Consider the following 21,664-nt stretch of genomic DNA (forward strand, 5'->3'; position numbering starts at 1 on the left):
AATATCACCATTTCATTTACATTGTGAATGTGCAGCTATGAGTATATCACAAGTAAATTACAATTCCAATCTGCCTCAAGTCACATAACACAGTTCCTTGCATCGATACCTTTTCTAAAGCAAAATAGAAATCTAACTAAATGAGATATGTATAATTACATCATCATACATGCGAAGCAATGGACCGATCTTCAGAAGGGCTTTTAAACAGAATTGTTTAACCTTTGGGTATTAGGCGCCATAGCAGCAGTTTTGCCAACACAATTTCTGTTGTTGGCCCAAGGCACCAGTACCCTGTGAAAGGAGAGTACACTCACACACACTCGCATGCGCACACACACACACACACACACACACACACACACCCACCCACCCACCCACACGCACACACACACACATTTATAGTAATCCAGAAGAAGCACTGGGCTCGAGTTATTTGTGACCGTACGTACACCACAGACTCAACTTTTGAAATCTGAGAGGAGAGCTAAATGCAGTTCCAATCCATAGTATACTTCATTTACATTAATTAAAGGGATCAGAGGTTCAGCTGGGGGCAAAATAATTCTATCATTTAAGACAGTCCATGGCTTCTCTGCTTTCCAAAGTGTAAGCGAGCAAAGAGATAAGCTAGTATGTACTCCACACAATAATCGCTGCATATCTTTGAAGTCCATATTGTGAAGGAATAAATAAATGCCTAATGCAATCGAAAGAATGTGATGTAACTTAACAGTTCTAATGAGATAGTCTATTGCCCTGGAATAAGATTAGCAAGACAAACCACATAACAGGAGCACAATAGGAAATATAATTAAAATTAGTTTAGAATCCTTGTCCAGTGTTTAAGTTGCTGCTATGCCTCTTTCATTACTCGTTGTTGTAAGGAAACCATCCATATTAGGGAAAGGTAGGAGTAACACTGACTGACAACAAATCATTGGAATAAGTATTGTCAACCACTTCTCCCTCTTAACATATCCATTCCATTCGAGATGACAACTATTCAGTGCAAGGAAGTCTCAAACAGTATGTAGTTAGTCTTATGGGTCCTTTAGAATGTTTTGTCTTTCAGATAAAATCCAAAAGTTCATGGACAGCTACTATATACTAATGTAAACCTACAAATTCAAGTCAAGCCTGTTTGCATAGTAAGTGACCACACATAGATAGGAATGTGTCCGTGGCCCAGGGACGTGCTGGCCACTGGGAAATTCGGGAAAATTCCGAACGGCCGCGCCATTTACGGGCCGCCAAACGGCCGGTGGGCCACCCAAAAGAAAATATTATTAAAAGAAAAAAAAATTACAAAAAAATGAAAATCCCAGAGCTGAATTTTGGTCCCAGCACGCCCCGGCGTGGCCCGTAACTGGTCTTGAGAACGTATTGCTTCTTCTGTTGCAGTGGCTGATGTTCAGATGTCCAAGCTGGTCTTGGATCTGTGCAGATGGCAAACATCCACCCTGTTTTATGTAAAGGTTAGGCAACCGCCATGTACTGTTGAACAGTGTTGAACAGTGGTTACCTGGACACAGTGGACAGCACAACAACAGCCCATATTACAACTTACAATGGAAGATTCATCATAATATTAATAATAATACACTTTTCTAAGGCATTTTTGTATTATTGACACAGGACAGTGAAGGTCCATAGGATGGATGGCATGCAACACAGGAACTGAGGCGTGAACCCAAAATTGGTTATCAGTGCCGATTCAGATGCTGCAACCATAACATAAAAATTGGACATATTACAATGATGATAATGGGTCAGCTAGTAACGATGTATGCTGTCTCACCTCTCTCGAATGGGCAGAGTTGGGTTAGTGAGGAAGGACAGCTGCTGTTCCAGACTGCACACACGGAAGGCAAGGTAACATGATGATACGATGAGGAGAATGATTCTGAGCAGAGAGAGCACACACACACACACACACACACACACACACACACACACACACACACACACACACACACACACACACACACACACACACACACACACACACACACACACACACACACACACACACACACACACACACACACACACACACACACACACACACACAGTGATACAATTTACAATGTAGGCATTTGAGCAACAAAGTAAGTAGGATTATCAGGTATATATCAAACCTATCACCTATCTAAATAACACATTGTCAGTAACATACATAACAAGCTAACAGCATACATACATTCTAAATAATGTGTGCACAGTATATAACTAAATTGGGAGGATATAATTGACAACTCTTAATTCAAAAAGAAAACAAAAAGTATTACAATACAGAATTTCAACAGCGGATAGTTCTACAGTACTTACTGCTTCACCAGACAGACAATAAATGTACTAGTCACAAGTCAAACTAGAGACACACAGTCTCCACACCACTGTTTCAAATAAAAACAATGCAAGACTGGGGTGGAAGAATGGCATTTTGGATTTGCGATTTTTTCCATGGATTGTATGGTTTTAATCTGAAAGGAATAAGTGCATTGAAAATCATTGAGTTTCACAGTACAGTGACATAAGGGGTTAAAGTAAAGGAAGTGTGGTGTAATGTAACTTTGTGAACACTGGAGGGCAACATTTGACTTTGTTTCAGGTTTCATTATACTGTAGGATTCGTACAGCTTGCACAATCCTCATATAAGTGCATCTGTGCAATGCTAGTGTTGAATAGAGTGGAGACGAATTACATTATTATTAAATACTAATTATGTCACAAATTCTACTCAATTATGCAATTAACTATGCCTATTGTATGTTAAAATGATATGAAGATGTGGGTGTACAGTTTAATTAGTGAGCTATTTTAGTGGGGATGCCATCTGCCTTGTTTAATACATATTATTTAAGTATTGTTATATAACAAGCCAGTGTCAAGACAAGAGTGAATCTCAAAAAGGACGTATTAATTGAATCTCATACAGTACCGACATAGAACATCACACACGTGTTTGTTACATCTCATTAAATCACCTACTATTTATAATCCCATTTAAATCCTTATGGTGTATGATGAACATATTTGGGATATTGTGGTGTCCTGGTTGTGCATTTATCTTCTCATCCATCCACATACATGTACTCACAGCAGGGTGAAGAACTTGAGCAGCTGGTACTCCATCTGGCCCAGCTCCGCTACTGGCTCTGATAACAGACCTCTCTCTGTCTGCAGAGTCCGCTCTGTCACATGCACGCACACACACACACACACACACACACACACACACACACACACACACACACACACACACACACACACACACACAACACGCACATACAATTGTAAGATTATAGAGAAGATCAATGATTTGAGTGAGTCCACTATGCAATTGAATGCTGGCCCAGTGTCGATGCATGTACAGTACATGCCGTAATCTATTAGCTAGCTAGTAGAACATCTACTATATACAGTAGTCTGTTTACATAGTCATTGTGTGTGGCCTAAAATAACATTATGATCTATATCTTTCGTATATGGAGGGTTTTACTTGTCTGGGATCAAACTGTCTATTCAATTGTCAACCTCTTACAGTGATATTGTTAGACAAAAATCATACAATAAGACAAGTCTACATACAAGAATTTATCAAAACATTTTAAAGATAATCGTAATTTTACCATTTAATTTATATTTATTGCTACAGAAATGATCCCCAATGTATGTATTTGTTCATTCATTTGTATGCATGAATGAAGTTTGAACCTAAATTAGAATATAATTTGATGCCACTCGAGATGAGGACGTTGTGCCAAAAAGAACATTTTTAATTCTGTGTGATAAGTCCCATAGGATATTGATTAAAGAAAAAATATAATATTTTTTTCATTTCAAAATAACATTTTAAATGAAAGTAATATTTACCTCATTAATAACTATACGTTATTTGCTGTTATTCCAGATAAAACTTATTTAATTCTGGATAACAATTTCTGAAAGTCATATTAATTGCTTTACTGCTTTAAAAAATATGTAATTGCTTTAAGCATACCATTTATTTCCTCTCTCTCTCTCTCTCTCTCTCTCTCTCTCTCTCTCTCTCTCTCTCTCTCTCTCTCTCTCTCTCTCTCTCTCTCTCTCTCTCTCTCTCTCTCTCTCTCTCTCTCTCTCATTTGTGTTTGGGTTGTGTTTGTTTTGATTGAGCTGCTTTTGCACTTTTTTACACCTTCCAACATCCATACACAAATTACATTACTGATATGACTGATATGCACATTGCACCCACATTTTTCCTGTTCATTATTATTTAGTTCAATACATTTGATTAATTTATCCTTTCATTATGTCTTTGGACTCCAATGTTTCTCTGAACTGACAACAGGTTTGTGGCAATAAACCCATGGCTTTTAATACAATCCCCCACATTAGATTTAATCTCCATTTGGAGCTTGATGTATTGTTGCATAAGAGAGACTGACCACCAATCATTCACTCTCTCTGTCACTCACTTGCACGCACACACGCACAGTGCATGACTCTGCAGTGACAGTGCAGTCAAAAATATATCTATGATGAATGACCGAAGCTACAGTTGGTTGTGGTCAGAAATGCTGACTCAGACAGCAACCTTTCAATGGACCAAAGCCAGAAAAATGAACAAACTGACATCCAACCTCATTTTACTCAATGACTCTGCATGACAAAATACTGTTCAGAAATACACTTGTATTTGCGCAAGTATAAAATCTGTACGCAACCCTACTTCGTGAATGAGGCCCAATGATTCAAAGAAAGATCAAAGCACCTACAAGTGTCCAATGTTTAAAACTCTTGTGCGTCACAGCCAACCCAACTATAGGTATAATGACACAATAGCCAAATAACCAAACTTCAGATATTCGCAGTGGTTGTGGTCATTTCATCTGGCAATATCGGGCTACATCCTCTAGGTTTTCGAGCCTAAATAGCAAGTGTTGCTGCTACTCAAAAAGAAAATAGCCACAATGTAAACTAGAAAAAGTGCTCCTCGGAGCACAGGTCTTGCAATGTTAAAAGGGTGGCATTTGTTCCTCAATATACTGATAATATGCATGCAAAGTTTGAAAGATTCATGATTTGCTGCATTTTGTTCAAAACGGACCACTCCTGCAAACTTTAGATGTCAATCTAAATTGCATGCTGTGTTCATCACTTCAGGCATTTTGTTCAAACTCCTGCAAACTTTTAAGCCAATTTTAGCCAATCAGGATGGAATATGAAAAATCTGAAAGACCATTTACCTTTAATGACTATATCGTTTAATGACTATATCTCGGCCATGCCTTCGGCCTGGCGGAGACAAAAAGATAAAGTAATCTAAACATATTTGAAAAGGAGTGTTGTGTTGTGTTATCCTTTTAGCATTGCTTCCTTAATTGTACTTCTGTACTGTTTTCAAACCGTTAATAAAGTATTCAATCAATCAATCAAAGACATTTGTCACCTTCAAATGGTTGGTCATTCTGGAATGGCACGTCCACAGCACTCAGGCTGCTGGTGGAGTTCCCAAGGAGGTCAGGAAGGGAGGAGGACACAGCCACCAAAGATTTCTTTCTCCACTTCAGCACTGAGGGGTACTCGTCTACAGGAAACTCATCCGGGGCTGGGAACTCATCCTGCGGGGAGAAATGAAAGAGGTATGATAGCAACACAGAGGGTATTTCCCATTGATGAAATATTAAATTATGTCAATTAAGGATTCAGTGCCTGCAAGCATAGTCACATCTCATTTACAGTATCTGAACTTCAGACACTGAAAAGAGTTAAGAGAAAGAAATATTCAGCGACGTGAAAAGATTTGTACTATAGGCCGTAAAATAATATAATACTTGATGGCATTGGTTCAGTATTCGTGAATCGTGAGCTATATTCAAGAGATTACGAGAGTAGGTTATCACACTTAAATGTGTGTCGGATGTGTGTCTCAAAGAATATGATTATTGGCAGAATCGGAAAAGCGGAAAGTTTAGAATATTTGGCGGCCCCGTTTTCATTTTTCACAAGATCGGTGGTTGTTTCACTTACCTGCACTACAATACTTCACCATATGTTGCGCTATGACGAAATAAACCCAATACATGTAACAATGTGTGCGTTCCGTAATGCAATTCCAATGGTGAAAGCTGAAGGAATAGTGGATTCGGCCACGCCCCGAAATACCCGTATGTGTGTCTCAAAGAATAATACAAATGACATAACAGTGTCCTGTACTGTATAGAGCACTGTTTCCCAAACAGTGCGTCACTCGGGACCCACATGTGGGTTGCAGACCAAATTGTGCGTCGCGAGTAAATAACCCTTTAATTTTTGTTTCGTTTCCTACATTTTGCTTTTAATTATAATTTTTTCAAAAACGTCCCCAAAATAAATCATAATTTTTCACAAATTCAAACGTTTTTTCGTAGTGAAAATAGTAGTGAAAATAGCAGATCTATAAGCTGCTGTAGATCAGCTATTTTCACACACACACACACACACACACACACACACACACACACACACACACACACACACACACACACACACACACACACACACACACACACACACACACACACACACACACACACACACACACACACACACACACACACACACAGGTGACTCCACAGAGCTCCTTGATAACATCTATGACAGCTCACAGGATTACTCCCTGAGAAGGGATACCACAGCCAAAATGATCTATTGATCCATCTGCTTTCTCTCTCTCTCTCTCTTAAGAAGGTATGGCTTTTGAAGGTCAGTGGTAATTATGATTGAGTGTTGACAGAGGCCTATAGGGCAATACACTGGGAGGAATAGCGTTGGAGGCCATGCAACGTGGGATTTGATCGATCAAATTTGGTCCTGAACGGATCCTGCGTTTGTGATATATGGCGTTTTGTTTTTAAGAAATAAGCTTCTCCCACAAATTTTGGAAGCCAATTACATTGTCACATCACTCCTGAGATCACTTGTATTTCATTTAGAGACGATTGATCCCCCCAAAAAATCATGTTTTTGCATGAAATGGTTACATTTTGCGCATTTGTGGCACCCCCTATATGTCAAAGTGGAAATGCTTTTGGCGATTCGTTGAGTACACGACCCTCGACATGTGATTCAAATTTGGGGTCGATTGCCGATTGGACCCCAAAGTTCATGACTTTTGAATAATTCCGCTTATATATATGTTCATCATCATCACATAGATCATTTGTACCAATTATTGTGAGATTAGGACAAAATCTGTAGGAGGAGGAGCAAAAAGTGTGTTTTGAAGAAAATTCAAAATGGCGGAAAATCTATACAGATGCAAATGGGTGTGGCCTACATGGGGAGGTGCGCCATGACCCAAGGAATCCCGGGAAAGGGACATTTTTGGGCGGTGTAGCCGCCCCTATAAGTGGGGTTGGGACACCTCATTAGTATTAGTTTCCTGCACTGTGATTGGCCCACTGTCCTGTACTGTGATTGGCTGACTCTATTGGCTGACTCTATTCAGCACTGTGATTGGCTAGCGAGACACATGATGACATTAATAACCTATAAATAGGATTATGCACTTCCAAAAATCAGTTTTTTTGGAAGTGAGCTTCCATCACTATGATGACCACTGTGATGACCACACCGCCCACTTCACACTGGGTGTGATTTTTATTCTATGACCTACGGTTCAAGAGTTATAGGCCGAAACGTAAAGTGGGCTGTTATAGCACCACCATGAGGCTGACTGGTGAAATTTGTATGTAGGCCACTGGACTATGAACCTTCCCTTTAAGTGTTGTAACTGCAGCCCTTACAGTTTCAGAGAGAAAAATACTTGAATGTGAGTTTTCACATTTTCCCATTCAAGTCGATGGGAAAAATGTATTTACTAATATAAATTAAACTATACAACATATCGCTTAGCAAAATGGAAGCACATGATTCCCGATGAAGCCGGTTTGACATACAGTATGGCTTGATTGTGTGCCACCAAAACTGGGGGAGGAGTAGCGTGCCAAAGTTTGGGTTTCTCTAGGTAGAAAAAGAGTGTCGCCCAAGCACTAAGTGGGCTGTTATAGTGCCACCATGAGGCCGAATGGTGTAAAAAGAATTACAAAGGCCACTGGACTATGAACCTCCCCCCCAGTTTCCTTTCTAGTGCTCTAGAAAGGTAGAATAAAGAAAGTCACCCAAGTACAATAGTGTGTTGCCCTTTCGGGCAACCACACTAACAAGGTAAAGTGTTAAAAAGGCATTTTTTACAGGAGGATTTTCCCCCTTCTTTTTAATAAAATAAATAACAGTGTACCAACTGTCCATTATCACTGACCAGAGATATGGTGGGTTCCACTTCCTCCCTGAACTGTTTCAAGCTGAGGCTCTTCCCATTGACCTGTAGGATACATAAAGTTAACCCTTTACATACTACAGAGAGAGAGAGAGAGAGAGAGAGAGAGAGAGAGAGAGAGAGAGAGAGAGAGAGAGCATGCGTGCGTGCGTGCGTGTGTGTGGAGGGGGGTTACTGTATGTGCTTTTAATGTTATGTGTATTGAATTGTTGTCTTTATCATAAACCTGAGTCAACAGAGTAAATGTTGCCTATTTTGCCTAAATCTGGTACATTTATCATTACAGAATAGTGATGTTCATTCATTTATATTGTCCCTGCTGAAAATAAATAGGCCTATTTGTTTCTGAGCATGTGTGTGCGCGTACACATACGTGTGTGTGTGTGTGTGTGTGTGTGTGTGTGTGTGTGTGTGTGTGTGTGTGTGTGTGTGTGTGTGTGTGTGTGAGTACTGTATGTCTTCTGACCTGCAGATGAGTGCAGATCCTACGAAGTACATCATACACACTATCTCTTGATAGCAGTGACACAAATACATACTGAGGAGGAAGAGATGGAAAACAGTTATTCAAAGACCCAACATAAATGGTTTTCTATAATTTTCATCACAAAACATATAGCATCCTAGACTCTGTGCAGGAATAAAGGCCAGGCCTCTGGAAATTGTGAGTATCAAGAATAAGTTGTTTCCATTACCTGAATCCTTCATCTATAGTTGACCCAAAATCACTAATATGTGTGTTCCTTGGGCAAGATTTTGACTAAAATCTAAAATCACTTTTTCATGAAAGAGTTTTTCTGTTTTGTGTCTCTATACCTGCCTCAGGAGTCAGGAACAATAGGAATACATGCAAAGAAGCAGAAAGATGCTGGACATGTCAGTCTGAGTAATTTTGTAGCAACAGAATGAAAACATTAACTGAGAAGATGGCTGAAGCTGGAGGAAAGAAAACTAGAAAAAGTGCTCCTCGGAGCACAGGTCTCCGCCAGGTCAGGTAGGTTATTGTGGCCTCCTGGTGGCGCTATAATAGGCCAATGTGAAAAGGGTGGCATTTCTTCCACGGCCTAGTGGGAATGTGCGTGCATTCATGATTTGAGGCATTTTGTTGCAAAAATGTGTTTTGCTAAAGTAGACCTGCTGGTGGCACTATAACAGGGCAATTTGAAAAGGGTGGCATTTCTTCCGCGGCCTAGTGGGAATGTGCGTGCAAATTTTCACGGAAATCGCAAGCTGCGTTCATGATTTGAGACATTTTGTTCAAAACTGACCAATCCAGCAAATTTTGGAAGCCAACCTTAGCCAATCAGGATGGAATATGAAATATCGGACAGATGCGTCTTGATCACATGACTATAGAGATACTGTGTACCGATTTGCGTGATGTTTGGATAAAATCTGAAGGATTAATATCCAAAAATGTTATTGACATAAGTCGGCCTCCTGGTGGCGCTGTAAAAAGCAGATGTGAAAAATGCAGTGCAAATGTTTTTCCTTGGCCTCTAGGGAGTATGCGTGCAAAGTTTCACGCAGATCGGTGCAGTTATAGTTAAAAATGCAAATTGGCCTGTTATAGCGCCACCATGAGGCTGATTTGAAACGTTTTAAGTGGCATTTCTTCCTCGGCCTAGTGGGAATGTGCGTGTGCAATCTTATGGAAATGGCAAGCTGCGTTCATGATTTGAGGCAGTTTGTTCAAAACTAAGCAATCCTGCAAACTTTGGAAGCCAACCTTAGCCAATGAGGATTGAATATGGGAAATTGAACAGATCCGGGTTGATCACATGACTATAGAGATACTGTGTACCGATTTGCATCACGTTTAATTAAAAGCTGTAGGAGTAATGGGAGTAATTGTTTTGCACACATCGGCCTTCAGGTGGCGCTAGAACCCATGTGAAAAATGTGGGGCAGAGGTTCTGAATTGGCATCCAGGGAGTGTGTGTGCACAGTTTTGCAGCGACCGGGCCAACGGTGCCGGAGATTAGCTGCTAACACACAGACAGGACGGACACACACACGGACACACACACACACACACACACGGACGGACAGGGGGCAAAACATACTCTCTCGCCATGCCTTTCGGCCTGGCGGAGACAATGACAGCAAACACAGGGCCATGAAGCCAGCAAATGTGGTGAGAAGGTAAACAAGGCTTCCTGCTGAACAGGCGCCCTGACCAACCTGTAGGAGTCGCTAGTGTACCGACAAAGAACACACTCCTTCGCTGGCTTCCCACATGTGAACACTGCCAATAGTGTTTGATGGAGCGCCTGGCCAAGAGTTGCTTTCTCACCCATCCCCATCTAGACTAGGGTTCCATTCCTCCACGGTGCCATTACCCCTGCACCACCTGCATGCCCCATAATGGCTAAATGATAATGTTAGAGTCTTACCTTCTGGCCAGCATCTGTGGTGATAGCTAAGCCGTTGGGCACCAGGCCTGCTGTTTTGTGCTTCTTCACCAGCCTCGCCGAGATCACAGGGATAGCAACCTACCGCATGGAAAGTAAAAGGAAAAGGAAGGAAACACTACATTCTCAATTGTGGGTGAAGAAGAATAGTGTGTAGAAAAAAAGGAAATTAAATAGTGTTTTAGTCACATAAAGCACACACATAAGTAGACAGTCTACAGCACAAAACCAGGGTTGAGCAACAGGCCACCACACAGGATGACCTTTTCTGTGTCTATAAGACTGCAGGGACGCTCTGCTACACTGGAAGTGCCTCTTACTGTATATGTACACTGGCATGTCTGATATTTGCTGCTAAATGATGTCACATCATGCATGAGACTATATTCCCACGTTTTTATATCTGTTGCTGTGTATTACTATTGTTATTTCAACTATGCACCTTATGTATATATCAGTTACTATATCTGTTACTATCTGCTGCTATTTTAACTGCCTCACCCCCTTGCCATTTTTTTCTTTAACCCTTCAAAAATAGCAGATGTACAAGCTCGCAGCTGTGAGCTTACATATCTGCTATGCAAAAATCTAAAATGACAAAGACGCTTTACCGGTTTTAATGGGTTAATCATGCACCCATATTCACTCTACTCATACTAGGAATATATAACACTTCTGACATGTTTTCCTCATTTTCTATCTGTCTCTATTCTTTCCTCTTTCTTGAAAACGGCAAATGATGGGAGCTTGTATGACAAAGAATTTCACTTTTTAAGTTGAAGTTGAAGTTGAGATGAAAGCTTAAGTGGCAGGGCTAGGTTACACTAGTGGAAGGAGAGACATTAGCTAATCGAGGGAGAGCCCTGAAACAAAATGAGTACAGAATAGAAAACAAAGGTGTCTCATTTCAATGAGAATGCTAGGAATTCACTCTCTCAACAGCTTATTGCAGGGGATGCTCAAGAGATAAAGGAATAGTGCATCCAAAAAATCTAATAAAGAAGAAAAGGTCAAGCCATCTGTTCATGGTACATGATTCCTTGATGTGTTCAAAGTATGACTTGCTGTGGGAAGATATGGAAACAGCTGGCCTTGAAAGCCTGGCCCTAAGGCTGTCTAAATGACTGTCAGTCAACTGTCAATTCGCTTGTCAACTTGTGTGGGTCTGCCAGCAGCGTGCAGTGTGTCAATCAGAGTCTATGAACCTTACCTTGATGTCCCTGCCAAATATGTTGGCATAGAAACACAGCCAGTTTCTGGAAATATAGAGCCTGCCTTGTAGAAGTATGTCTCTGAGAAGAGCACAGGAATACACTGAGGAGAAAAGAAACCTACGATTACAGTCTAATTACAGTGGGATCCTCAGGTGATACAGCTCTGAATTAGGTAAAGAGGCAAAAAAAGAAATCACTAGCAGTGTTAGCTCACCACTAATAGAAATACTGACTTTGGAATGGGAAGGAAGTCCCATCAACTGCGGGAGGGAGTGGGATCTGACTGTTTTACTGTTACTGAATTCAAATAATTGTAAAACATCAGAACGAGGAACCAAAGCTGCTAGACCTATGGACATACAACATTTAGGAAAATTGTTCTAAATCAATAAAAAAGTTAATCTAAACAACAAAAACACTATGTATTTGTTACAATAGTAACTAGCATGCAAAAATGCAGAGAATAAAAAAGTGATATCAAATCATCTTGGCATCTTCTCTAAAATCAAATCATCTCTGGCAGCAGAAAAAAGACACACTTGACTACAAGTGAACAGACCAGGTAAATAAAAGAAGCAAAAATAAAAGAAGTAATCACATCTACAGGCAGTTTTCACGAGAAGGGAAAGGACAAAGAAAAAGTACCTTTCATGAGAATCTCGTCCTTGGGCACGCACTGGAAGAGTTTGTGGTATTGGGAGTTGTATTTGCTGACAGTCTGTGCAGAGGGACAGGGCAGAGTCATGAGCAGCTCCTTGGCTGGGGCCGCCTGCACAGTGCCTCCACCACCTGCTGCTCCGAATGCCGCAGACACCACCCTCTCCTTCAGAGGACGGGAACTCTGCACCAGGCTCAGCATGTTGGCACCGTATACACACACACACTCACGCACATCCAAGGCCTGGAGCACTCCGCTGCAAGACACACACTGTTCCCCCTCAGGCCGGTCAGTGCTGGAGGATACGCTTTTGAGACGGAGGACTGCCTCCGAGCACCTACATCTAGCCTACCCACACACACACAACTACGTAGCTACTCAGCACATCAGTTTACAGCCAATGCCATTAACCTATTTCTTGGAGTGACTAAAAGGTTCAACCACACACTCCTCTCTGTCACTCTCTCACATGCACAGATGCTACCCAAGCTATATCGTATTCAACTGACACCTTCCTGCCTCCTGCTCTCTCTCTCTCTCGCTCTCTCACACGTGCCCTCCTCATTACTAGGCTGACAAATGCACTTCAGTTACAGACTCTTTCACACATGGATCCACAATGCTCTAGTCTAAAGCCTCCACATGTCTATTACACCTATACTACTCCCTCTTACTTATCTGTCCAAGTATCTGACATTCTCCTTGTACATGGGATGTCTCTTCCATGCTATCATCCCATGTCTGTAGGCTTGGGCAGTATCATGGTATTACGGTATACCAGGGATTTAGAAATGTAGAAGATTTTCATTACTGTCAAATATGCATGAAATGATATTGTCACATATAACTTAATGTTGAGATGACTTTTTCCAACTATAAATGCAGTTTATTAGCCACATGATTTTATTCAAGTGCCAGTCTGCCGGCACCACCCACACCCACACATCATCTCTGTTCAGTCCACTGATACGTTGGGATCCGCTGTGACAACAAGTGCCATCAGGGCCTCGAGTAAGGTATGCTGAATATATGGAAGAAGGGCACTTATTTCCTATCTATTCATTATTTTATGGACCATAAGTAGCCTATTTAAAGCCAGCTAGACTTTAATTGCAATCAAGACAGACAGAATTGTATGCTAGACAATGTCATACATGCTATATTCTAAGTTCAGCTTTTAAGTAATATTATTATTATTATTGCCTCCGCCAGGCCGAAGGCGTGGCCGAGACTATGTTTTCGCCCCTGTCTGTCCGTTTGTGTGTGTGCCCGTCCGTGTGCGCGTCCATCCGACTATGTACAGCTAATCTCCGGCACAGATCAACGTGAAACTGTGCACACACACACTCCCTAGAAGCCAGAGCAGAACCTCTGGCCCAAATGTTTCACATCAGCCTGTTATAGTGCCACCAGGAGGCCAATCTTTACAAAACACATGTTTTGATATTACTCCTACAGATTTAGTCCACTCCAAACATCACGCAAATCGGTACACATAATTGGGAATAACCCCTTGAGATGAACCATCTCGTTTTCAAGGGGGTCCATAATAATAATAATAAAATAAATAATAATATCTCAAATTTATACAGCGCTTTTCTAAGTACCCAAATTTGCTTTACATGGGGGGAGGAGAAAACAACAAAAGAAAAACAACTTCCAAAGTTTGCAGGAGTGGTCCGTTTTGAACTAAATGTCTCAAATCATGAACAGAGCGTCCGATTGCCGTGGAACTTCACAATGGCCTGTTATAGCGCTACCTGGAGGCAGATTTTTGCAAATTACATTTTTCGCTATTACTCCTACAGATTTTGTCCAAACATCACGCAAATTGGTACACATAATAGTCTTGTCATGAAGACGGACCTGTCCGATTTTTCAGATTTCATCCTGATTGGTGAAGATTGACTTCTACTATCTAGCCTGGTGGAGACCTGTGCTCTGAGGAGCACATTATTCTAGTTATTATTATTAATATATACATTTTTTAAATATACAAATACCGTCATATACCATATACCCGGTGAAATGTCAGGAAGGTACGATGTGTGAAAAAATACTGCCCAAGCCTAATCTCTGACAGCTGAATTTCACTCATGATTCCAGTCGTGTCTTCTTCACAGTTCACTGCCAAGTGTCTTAAAGATCCTTTCAACATGTCTCCAAACATTATTCTTCTGCTAATGGCTCTCACACAGCATCAATCCACAGGAACGCTGTATGGTCATAACGCCAGGCTACATTAGGTTACAGTGATCCAAAAGGCCTGATGGAGCTGGGAGAGAGAGAGGCGAGGCTCTCTGAGTAAATGGTTAATCTCTTGAGATGATTGTGCAATTGTCCACATAGCATTTAAGGAGGTGCATTGTGATATCAGGTCTTTATAGCCAGGGCAAATAGTCTGCAAATAGACTGTAGTTGATGATGTGTGGCACATTTTGAGGCTGAGACCTTCATCTGTAGGATGTGGACCAGGATCACACCAGACCCTTCAGTTTCTTACTTGTGAGAATAATTTAGTTTGATAGGGGATTAGTCTCTTCTCTTCTCAACTCACTCTTCTTCGTCAGCTTAATACCCTTGTCCAATAGTCGAGAGATACAGTACTCCCAGTTTTAATGAGAGGATCTTCATAATTCGTAATGGCAGAACATTTGTTCCTGGCTGTAGAACAGCAGTGGTGTTTACTAGCATTTTCAAACAGAATATAATGAATATTAATATGTTCTGACACATGTTGTCAATTCTACATACAATTAGTTTAGTTTTGTTTGAAATCATCACTCTCAAGTCTCAACACTCAACAGAGTGATGATTACAAACCATGGAGGGACTTACCGTGCCTCTGTAGCATTTTTTCACATCTTCATAGGTCAGGTCATCAATCAGGTGAAACCTGTGATTAAAGTGAAGGCATGCTAAGAATTATTGTCAATATGATGTTCTATATCTTGTGAAGACACAGCAGTACTGTAAGTACACGTCGATGAAAAATAAATTTAAAACTTTTTGGGGGGCTTTTTTTCACTTTATTTCGGTTTTAGGGTTAGGTTAGGGTTAGGTTAGGGTTATGTTGTTTAATTCTTATTTTTGCCTGATTTTACCGATTTATTATCTGACGGCCCGGGCCCTCCTGGGTCGCGGGCCCGGAGGCGGCCGCCTCCCTGGCCTCCCCGGACGCTCCGCCACTGTGTGTACACAACAAAATGCTGACTGTTAATTTAGTTCTGATACCCAGGCCTGGAATTTCTTCATTTTAGGGGCAACTTCCCTTGGCCTTTGGTGTTATCTATTTTTTGAAGGCACAAAGGCCAAATGCCACGGCAGCAAGGCCATCAAATAAAACAATGACTTTGAAGTCCATGAAAATTATGAATTGAACGTACAGTTTCTTTCAATACTTTAAACACTAACATTTAAGGTAACTCACAGTTAGTGAAGCTTAACACTCAAGGAGCAAAACCTCAGCCCACATCTGCGCCACTATAAGCACATTCTCACACTTTTTGCAAAACACTACACACTGTGTTTTGCAGACACACCAATCAGAAATCCAACATGAAGCCATTTCAAAGCACTCTCACGCTCCAAAATATTACAACCAATTGATCAAATAGCCATCAGGTGTACGCACACTTATAGGGGGTTACATATAAATTCACAGGTGTAAGCACTATAAAAAGGCAACAGGTGAGTGTACCTGTCTATAACAAAAATGCAGACAAGGTAAGAGAGTGTGTAGATGTGTGTGTGTATGTATGTGAGAGAGAGAGAGAGAGAGAGAGAGAGAGAGAGAGAGAGAGAGAGAGAGAGAGAGACGGAATGACAGAGGGAAAGACAGAGCAAGACATAGAGTTTGAGTTTACAAGGCTAAATTGCTTCTTAAGCAATTCAGCTTGAGCAAAACCAGGGTGAAGAGTCAGAGTTGAGGGGTGACAGATGCTGTGATGTCTTGCTGGGTTCATGTGAGAAAGATGTCTGTTGTTTACAGCTGAGCAGCACAGCTGTGACAGTATAGTACTAGTTCAGCACAATGACACTAATGGCTATCACTTAAGAGCATCAAGTGCAAAGATTTTAGAAAAGCTATATTCACACAGCATGTGTAATTGCTGCTCTTTAATGATAGCATTTACTGTATAAGCAAATAAATTGTGTTTTCTTGCATCTAGTATTAATAGTTAGCTACTAAATGATAGCACATCCCCTCAAAATAAGCACAGACTGTATTTCTGAACATCATCATCATGCCTAGCTTAGCAAAGCAAGGTTAAAAAAAGAAAGCACATTTATTTTGAGTTCATGGAATAAAATGTCCTTGTACATACTGCTTGTTTGTTAGATGTTGTCTATAAATAGGCCCCAGATGTGGCTCTACACTCTCAGGTGGACAGAGGAGTTGTAATAAAACACAGCGACTAACTCTGTTGTCTTCAGATCTCTGTTTTTATTGTCTCCGCCACCAAAAGGCATGGCGAGAGAGTATGTTTTGCCCCCTGTCCGTCCGTCCGTCTGTGTGTGTGTGTCCGTCATTCTGTCTGTGTACAGCTAATCTCCGGCACCGTTGGCTTGATCGCAGCGAAACTGTGCACACACACTCCCTGGATGCCCCCAAACACATGGGCCTGTTATAGCGCCACCAGGAGGCCGATGTGTACATAGTATCTCTATAGTCACTAAACAAAACAGGTCTTTCAGATTTTTCATATTCCATACTGATTGGCTAAAATTGGCTTCCAAAGTTTGCAGGAGCACTCCGTTTTGAACAAAATGCCTCAAATCATGAACACAGCATGCAATTTCCTTGAAATTGTGCATGCACATTCCCATTAGGCCGAGGAAGAAAATTTCTGGTGGCGCTATAACAGGCCGATTCGTGTTTTTACCTAGAACTGCACCGATCTGCGTAAAACTTTGTATGCACACTCTCTAGAGGCCAAGGAAAAACCTTTGCCCTGCATTTTTCACATTTGCCTTTTATTTAATAAAATTATATTAAGCCTAAAGATGTTATCGAAATTTCACGCAAATCAGTACACATGATCTCTATAGTCATGTGATAAATATTTTCATATTCCATCCTGATTGGCTAAGATTGACATCTAAAGTTTGCAGGAGTGGCCCGTTTTGAACAAAATGCCGCAAATCATGAACGCAGCGTCCAATTGCTGTGAAACGTTGCACGCACATTTGCACTACGTTGAGAAACGTGTGCCCTATTATAGCACCACCAGGAGGCCGATTTTTGCAACACTTTTCTTTTTTATATTACTCATACATATTTTGTCCAAACATCATGCAAATCGGTACACGTTATCTCTATAGTCAAGTGATGGTTCCGTCCGATTTTTCATATTCCATCTTGATTGGCAAATTCCGAACATTGCTGGCCCACAATAACCTACCTGACCTGGCGGAGACCTGTGCTCCGAGGAGCACTTTTTCTAGTTTCTCTCTCTTTTTATCTCCCTGCTGTATGGCATCTAGTTTTTAATCAGCACTGCCTCATTCTGGGTAAGTCAGCTCTGTCATTATGTGTCTAAATAAAGCATCTCTTAAAAATCAAATCACGTGGATCTTGGATCCACATGGGAACGTTATGGCTCCAATGTGGATCTCGATCTTCATGTGGACAGCCTGTTTTCTACCGTATAACATATGATTCAAAATTTGACCAATACTGTATTTCAGTCTGATCAGACCCCTTTGACTTCCATTATACATTATACAAAAAGAGAAACAACAGCAAAACATGTTCCTGCTTACTCTCACTTTACTAATGATGGCTAGCTTGTACTGTACCTATGAGAAATGAAATGCTCCTGGTGTGTAATGTCATTGGTTGTGAAGCTGAGAAGTGAAGCTAATTACAAGCTAGCAGAATCCTAAACGGAATCCTAAATTAGAAAGTGAACACCTACCACAGGCAGTGGACACTCAGTCAATAATTTAGTTGAAGAAAGAGGAAGAGCACTGATACTGGGTGATAGGTCAAAGGGGTTTCGTCTCAAGGTGGCCACGGCGAAAGACGAGAGGGATTCTTCTGCCTACACATACGTCATGTCCTAGTATGAGCGATTAGGGGGACCAACGTCACGTGATTCCCTGTTTGACCCGGCAAAAACCCAGATGTGGGTCTCAAAGAAAATGATTATTGGCAGAATCGTGGAAAGTCTCGAATATTTGGTAGTCCCGTTTTCATTTTTCACAAGATTGGTGGTTGATGCAATTACCTGCACTACAAAAGTTCACCATATGTTGCGCAATGACAAAATAAACCAATAAAATGTAACAATGTGTACGTTCCGCAATGCAATTTCAATGGTGAAAGGCTGAAAGCTGTGTTGTTTCATCCTGCGAAGGAATGGCTGATTCGGCCACGCCCCGAAATACTCAAAGAATAAGGGAATCAAGATTATAATATTGAGTACAGGCAACGTTTTTGGCCTATTTTTTATGAAGCCTGTTGATTTATAAGCATAATGTAAAACACATGTTGGCTTTCCTTGTTAAATTGTATGTCTTTTAATAAAAAAGTAAGCATGCAGTTGGAAGCATTTCTGCTATTCAAGGTGGTGTATTGCCAAATTTAGAAGTTATAATATTGCTTCGGGGAATATAGATGTGATTGGGTGTGTCAGCACTCTGTGTTAAACGATAGAAATAAATTCGTAGAAGAGACATTTCCTTAGCGAATAGCGATGCTGTGACGGTCAGAGCAAGTTGTGCTGAAGAGAACCCTTCTGAAGAGAAGCACATTTTTTAGGAGTGAAGAAAGAAGAAAATACATTGTCAAGAATAAAACATCAAGAAGGGATTTATTTGCTACCTACATTACTTAAGCAACAAGCAACAAAATGTTGGTGGGATATGTTGCGCAGAACTGCGCTAACATAACAATAGCCTACATAAGACTGCTACACAACATCCAACCCAGGACTCATCTAACCCAAGCTCACTTTGCTAGCCAGGGATGGCTCAAGGTGGAAGACAGAGTACAGCAACTTGCAATGGGTCTGGAGGAACAGTGCCCATGTACCTGTCAAACTACTTCTCCAGAGTGAGAGAAGCCCATGGGCATAACACCAGAGGGAGCATGACCTTTTGAAGTAGGATGCTTATGAACTATAAACTCTTATATCTTTGGGTTAAATGTATTCCCCTCTAAATAAGTGCTATATATCACATGTTCAAGCCCGGTACATAAATAAGCAGTTAAGACCTTCCACATTCACTGACACAACCTACAGTACAGTACATAACAGATCACTGCTAAATCCCATCCCAGAAAAGAATGCCCCTGCCTGGAATTCCCTCTTACATAACACCCACACATGCACAACACAAAAAAGTACAAACTCTTGTTGAAGATATTAACATCCATTCCATAAAATACCATCCAGTATAGTGGAGAAAAGGAAGAATATATTGGAACATAAATATAGTATGTCATATAGTTTGCTCCCATTGTGTGTGTAATTCTATAGCACAGCCACCAAGGAATGGAATAGTCTAACCCCATCCCTCAAAAAATGCAGTTCGCTGTGCTCATTCAAAACAGCCCTAAAAACCCATCTTTCTGGAGGCCGAAAGAGGAGCTAGTACCAGTTTCCCTGTAGACAGACGACCCCCCCCCCTCCTCTTTTTGTACATATTTTGTATTTCCTCATGCTTTTTTTGTATATAATTTTTATTTTTCCATGCTTCCCCCCCCCTTTTTTTTGTACATATATTTTTTTAATGCTTTTTTTGTACATTTTTCTGTATTATCTGTATTTTCATGTTGATTTTTGAACTGTTTGGTTGCTACTATATATGTCTATGAAATTAACTCAAGGACCCCAACGGAAACAAGTCCGCAAGGACTTTTTTGGCCGGACCTTTTAGACAAAAGCATTATAAATGTAACTGTGTTGTTTTACATTCTTTTGCCTAATAAAAATTTCAATCAATCAATCAAATGTGTGACTATCGTTTGCCAGCAAATACAGCTGGAATAAAAGCTGACAAGAAATTTTGTTTAAATAACCCTCCTAAGGTTCTCTATGTCATGACAATATGTACAATACAAAGACACAGAGAAAGGCACGCTTAACGACTTACAGTAACTACATGAACCCATGTCGTAATAGGCAAACATTTAGCAAAAATATCTAAAATCTATCTGTAAAGTAAGTAGTTCAGAACAGTGGGTTGCGCACATCCAGTTCGTCGCTGGTGTCCAGCACCAGCGACGTGACAGTTCAAAAGAATAAAAGTTCACACAACAGCATTGCTCCTAAGTGTTTAGTTTACTTTAAAACACAGAAAATATTACATGGTACAATGTTTTGGCCACAGTTGGCCTTCATCAGGGGTCGGGATGAAGGCCAATTGTGGTTATAGTGTAACCACAGTGTCCCATATGTATTGGCCACTGTGGTTATAGTGTATATGTAACATGGTTGAAAATGGTTCATTTATACTCCACCACACGACGGCATCACTTGCCAAAAATAACTGATCTACAAGCCAACAACATGCTGCATTGTTAGCTTGTAAATCATATTGTTTGACGGAGTATAAATAGTAGTACATTTAGTATAAATCAGGAAAAAGAGGGACCCATACGAAATGTAGCAGTGTGCGAGTGTAAGTTTGTGTGTGTCTGTGTGTGCACTTTTATTTGTCGAGTGTGCATATGACTTGCCTGAAATGGCCGTGTGTGTCGTCGTCCTTGGGGGACTCGAGGTCCTGTGCTGAGAGCAGACCTGCCTCTTCACTCTGTTCCTGCTGTGGCTCCGTCATGTTCCTGGCCCTGAATACACAAACACACAGCATGGGACAACAGCTTGTTCCTCTCCCACGGGGCCTTAATGTATACACAGTAAGAATCTTGTTTTGCTGTGTACACACTTCCCTCCTCCTCTAGCTTCAACAATGAATATAGCTAAATGTAATTAAAATTCGTTTTTTTAATATGGTACAAATAAGCGGTCTGGTTCTGCTTTCTTACATAAAACAGGAAAAGTTAAAAGAAATGTGAAAAGAGAAGTCATATTTTTTTGTTGTTGCTTGTGTAAATAAGGT

General features: G+C 40.7%; 1 protein-coding gene across 1 annotated transcript in view; it reads right to left on the minus strand.

Moving 5' to 3' along the window:
* Window positions 1–1,797: 1,797 nt before the first annotated feature.
* LOC308084796 (GRAM domain-containing protein 2A-like) overlaps window positions 1,798–21,664 on the minus strand; it is a gene marked incomplete at both ends in the record, with an annotated part of 30,288 nt that continues 10,421 nt past the window's right edge. The window contains 10 exons of the mRNA XM_080427678.1: window positions 1,798–1,906; window positions 3,105–3,198; window positions 5,439–5,610; window positions 8,292–8,354; window positions 8,776–8,847; window positions 10,706–10,804; window positions 11,934–12,037; window positions 12,583–12,655; window positions 15,434–15,491; window positions 21,285–21,392. Coding sequence (XP_080283804.1) covers window positions 1,798–1,906; window positions 3,105–3,198; window positions 5,439–5,610; window positions 8,292–8,354; window positions 8,776–8,847; window positions 10,706–10,804; window positions 11,934–12,037; window positions 12,583–12,655; window positions 15,434–15,491; window positions 21,285–21,392 — 952 coding nt within the window. The remainder of the gene's footprint in view (window positions 1,907–3,104; window positions 3,199–5,438; window positions 5,611–8,291; window positions 8,355–8,775; window positions 8,848–10,705; window positions 10,805–11,933; window positions 12,038–12,582; window positions 12,656–15,433; window positions 15,492–21,284; window positions 21,393–21,664) is intronic.

This window comes from Gymnoscopelus braueri (assembly GCF_963280865.1).
Source record: "Gymnoscopelus braueri genome assembly, chromosome: 1".
NCBI lineage: Eukaryota > Metazoa > Chordata > Actinopteri > Myctophiformes > Myctophidae > Gymnoscopelus > Gymnoscopelus braueri.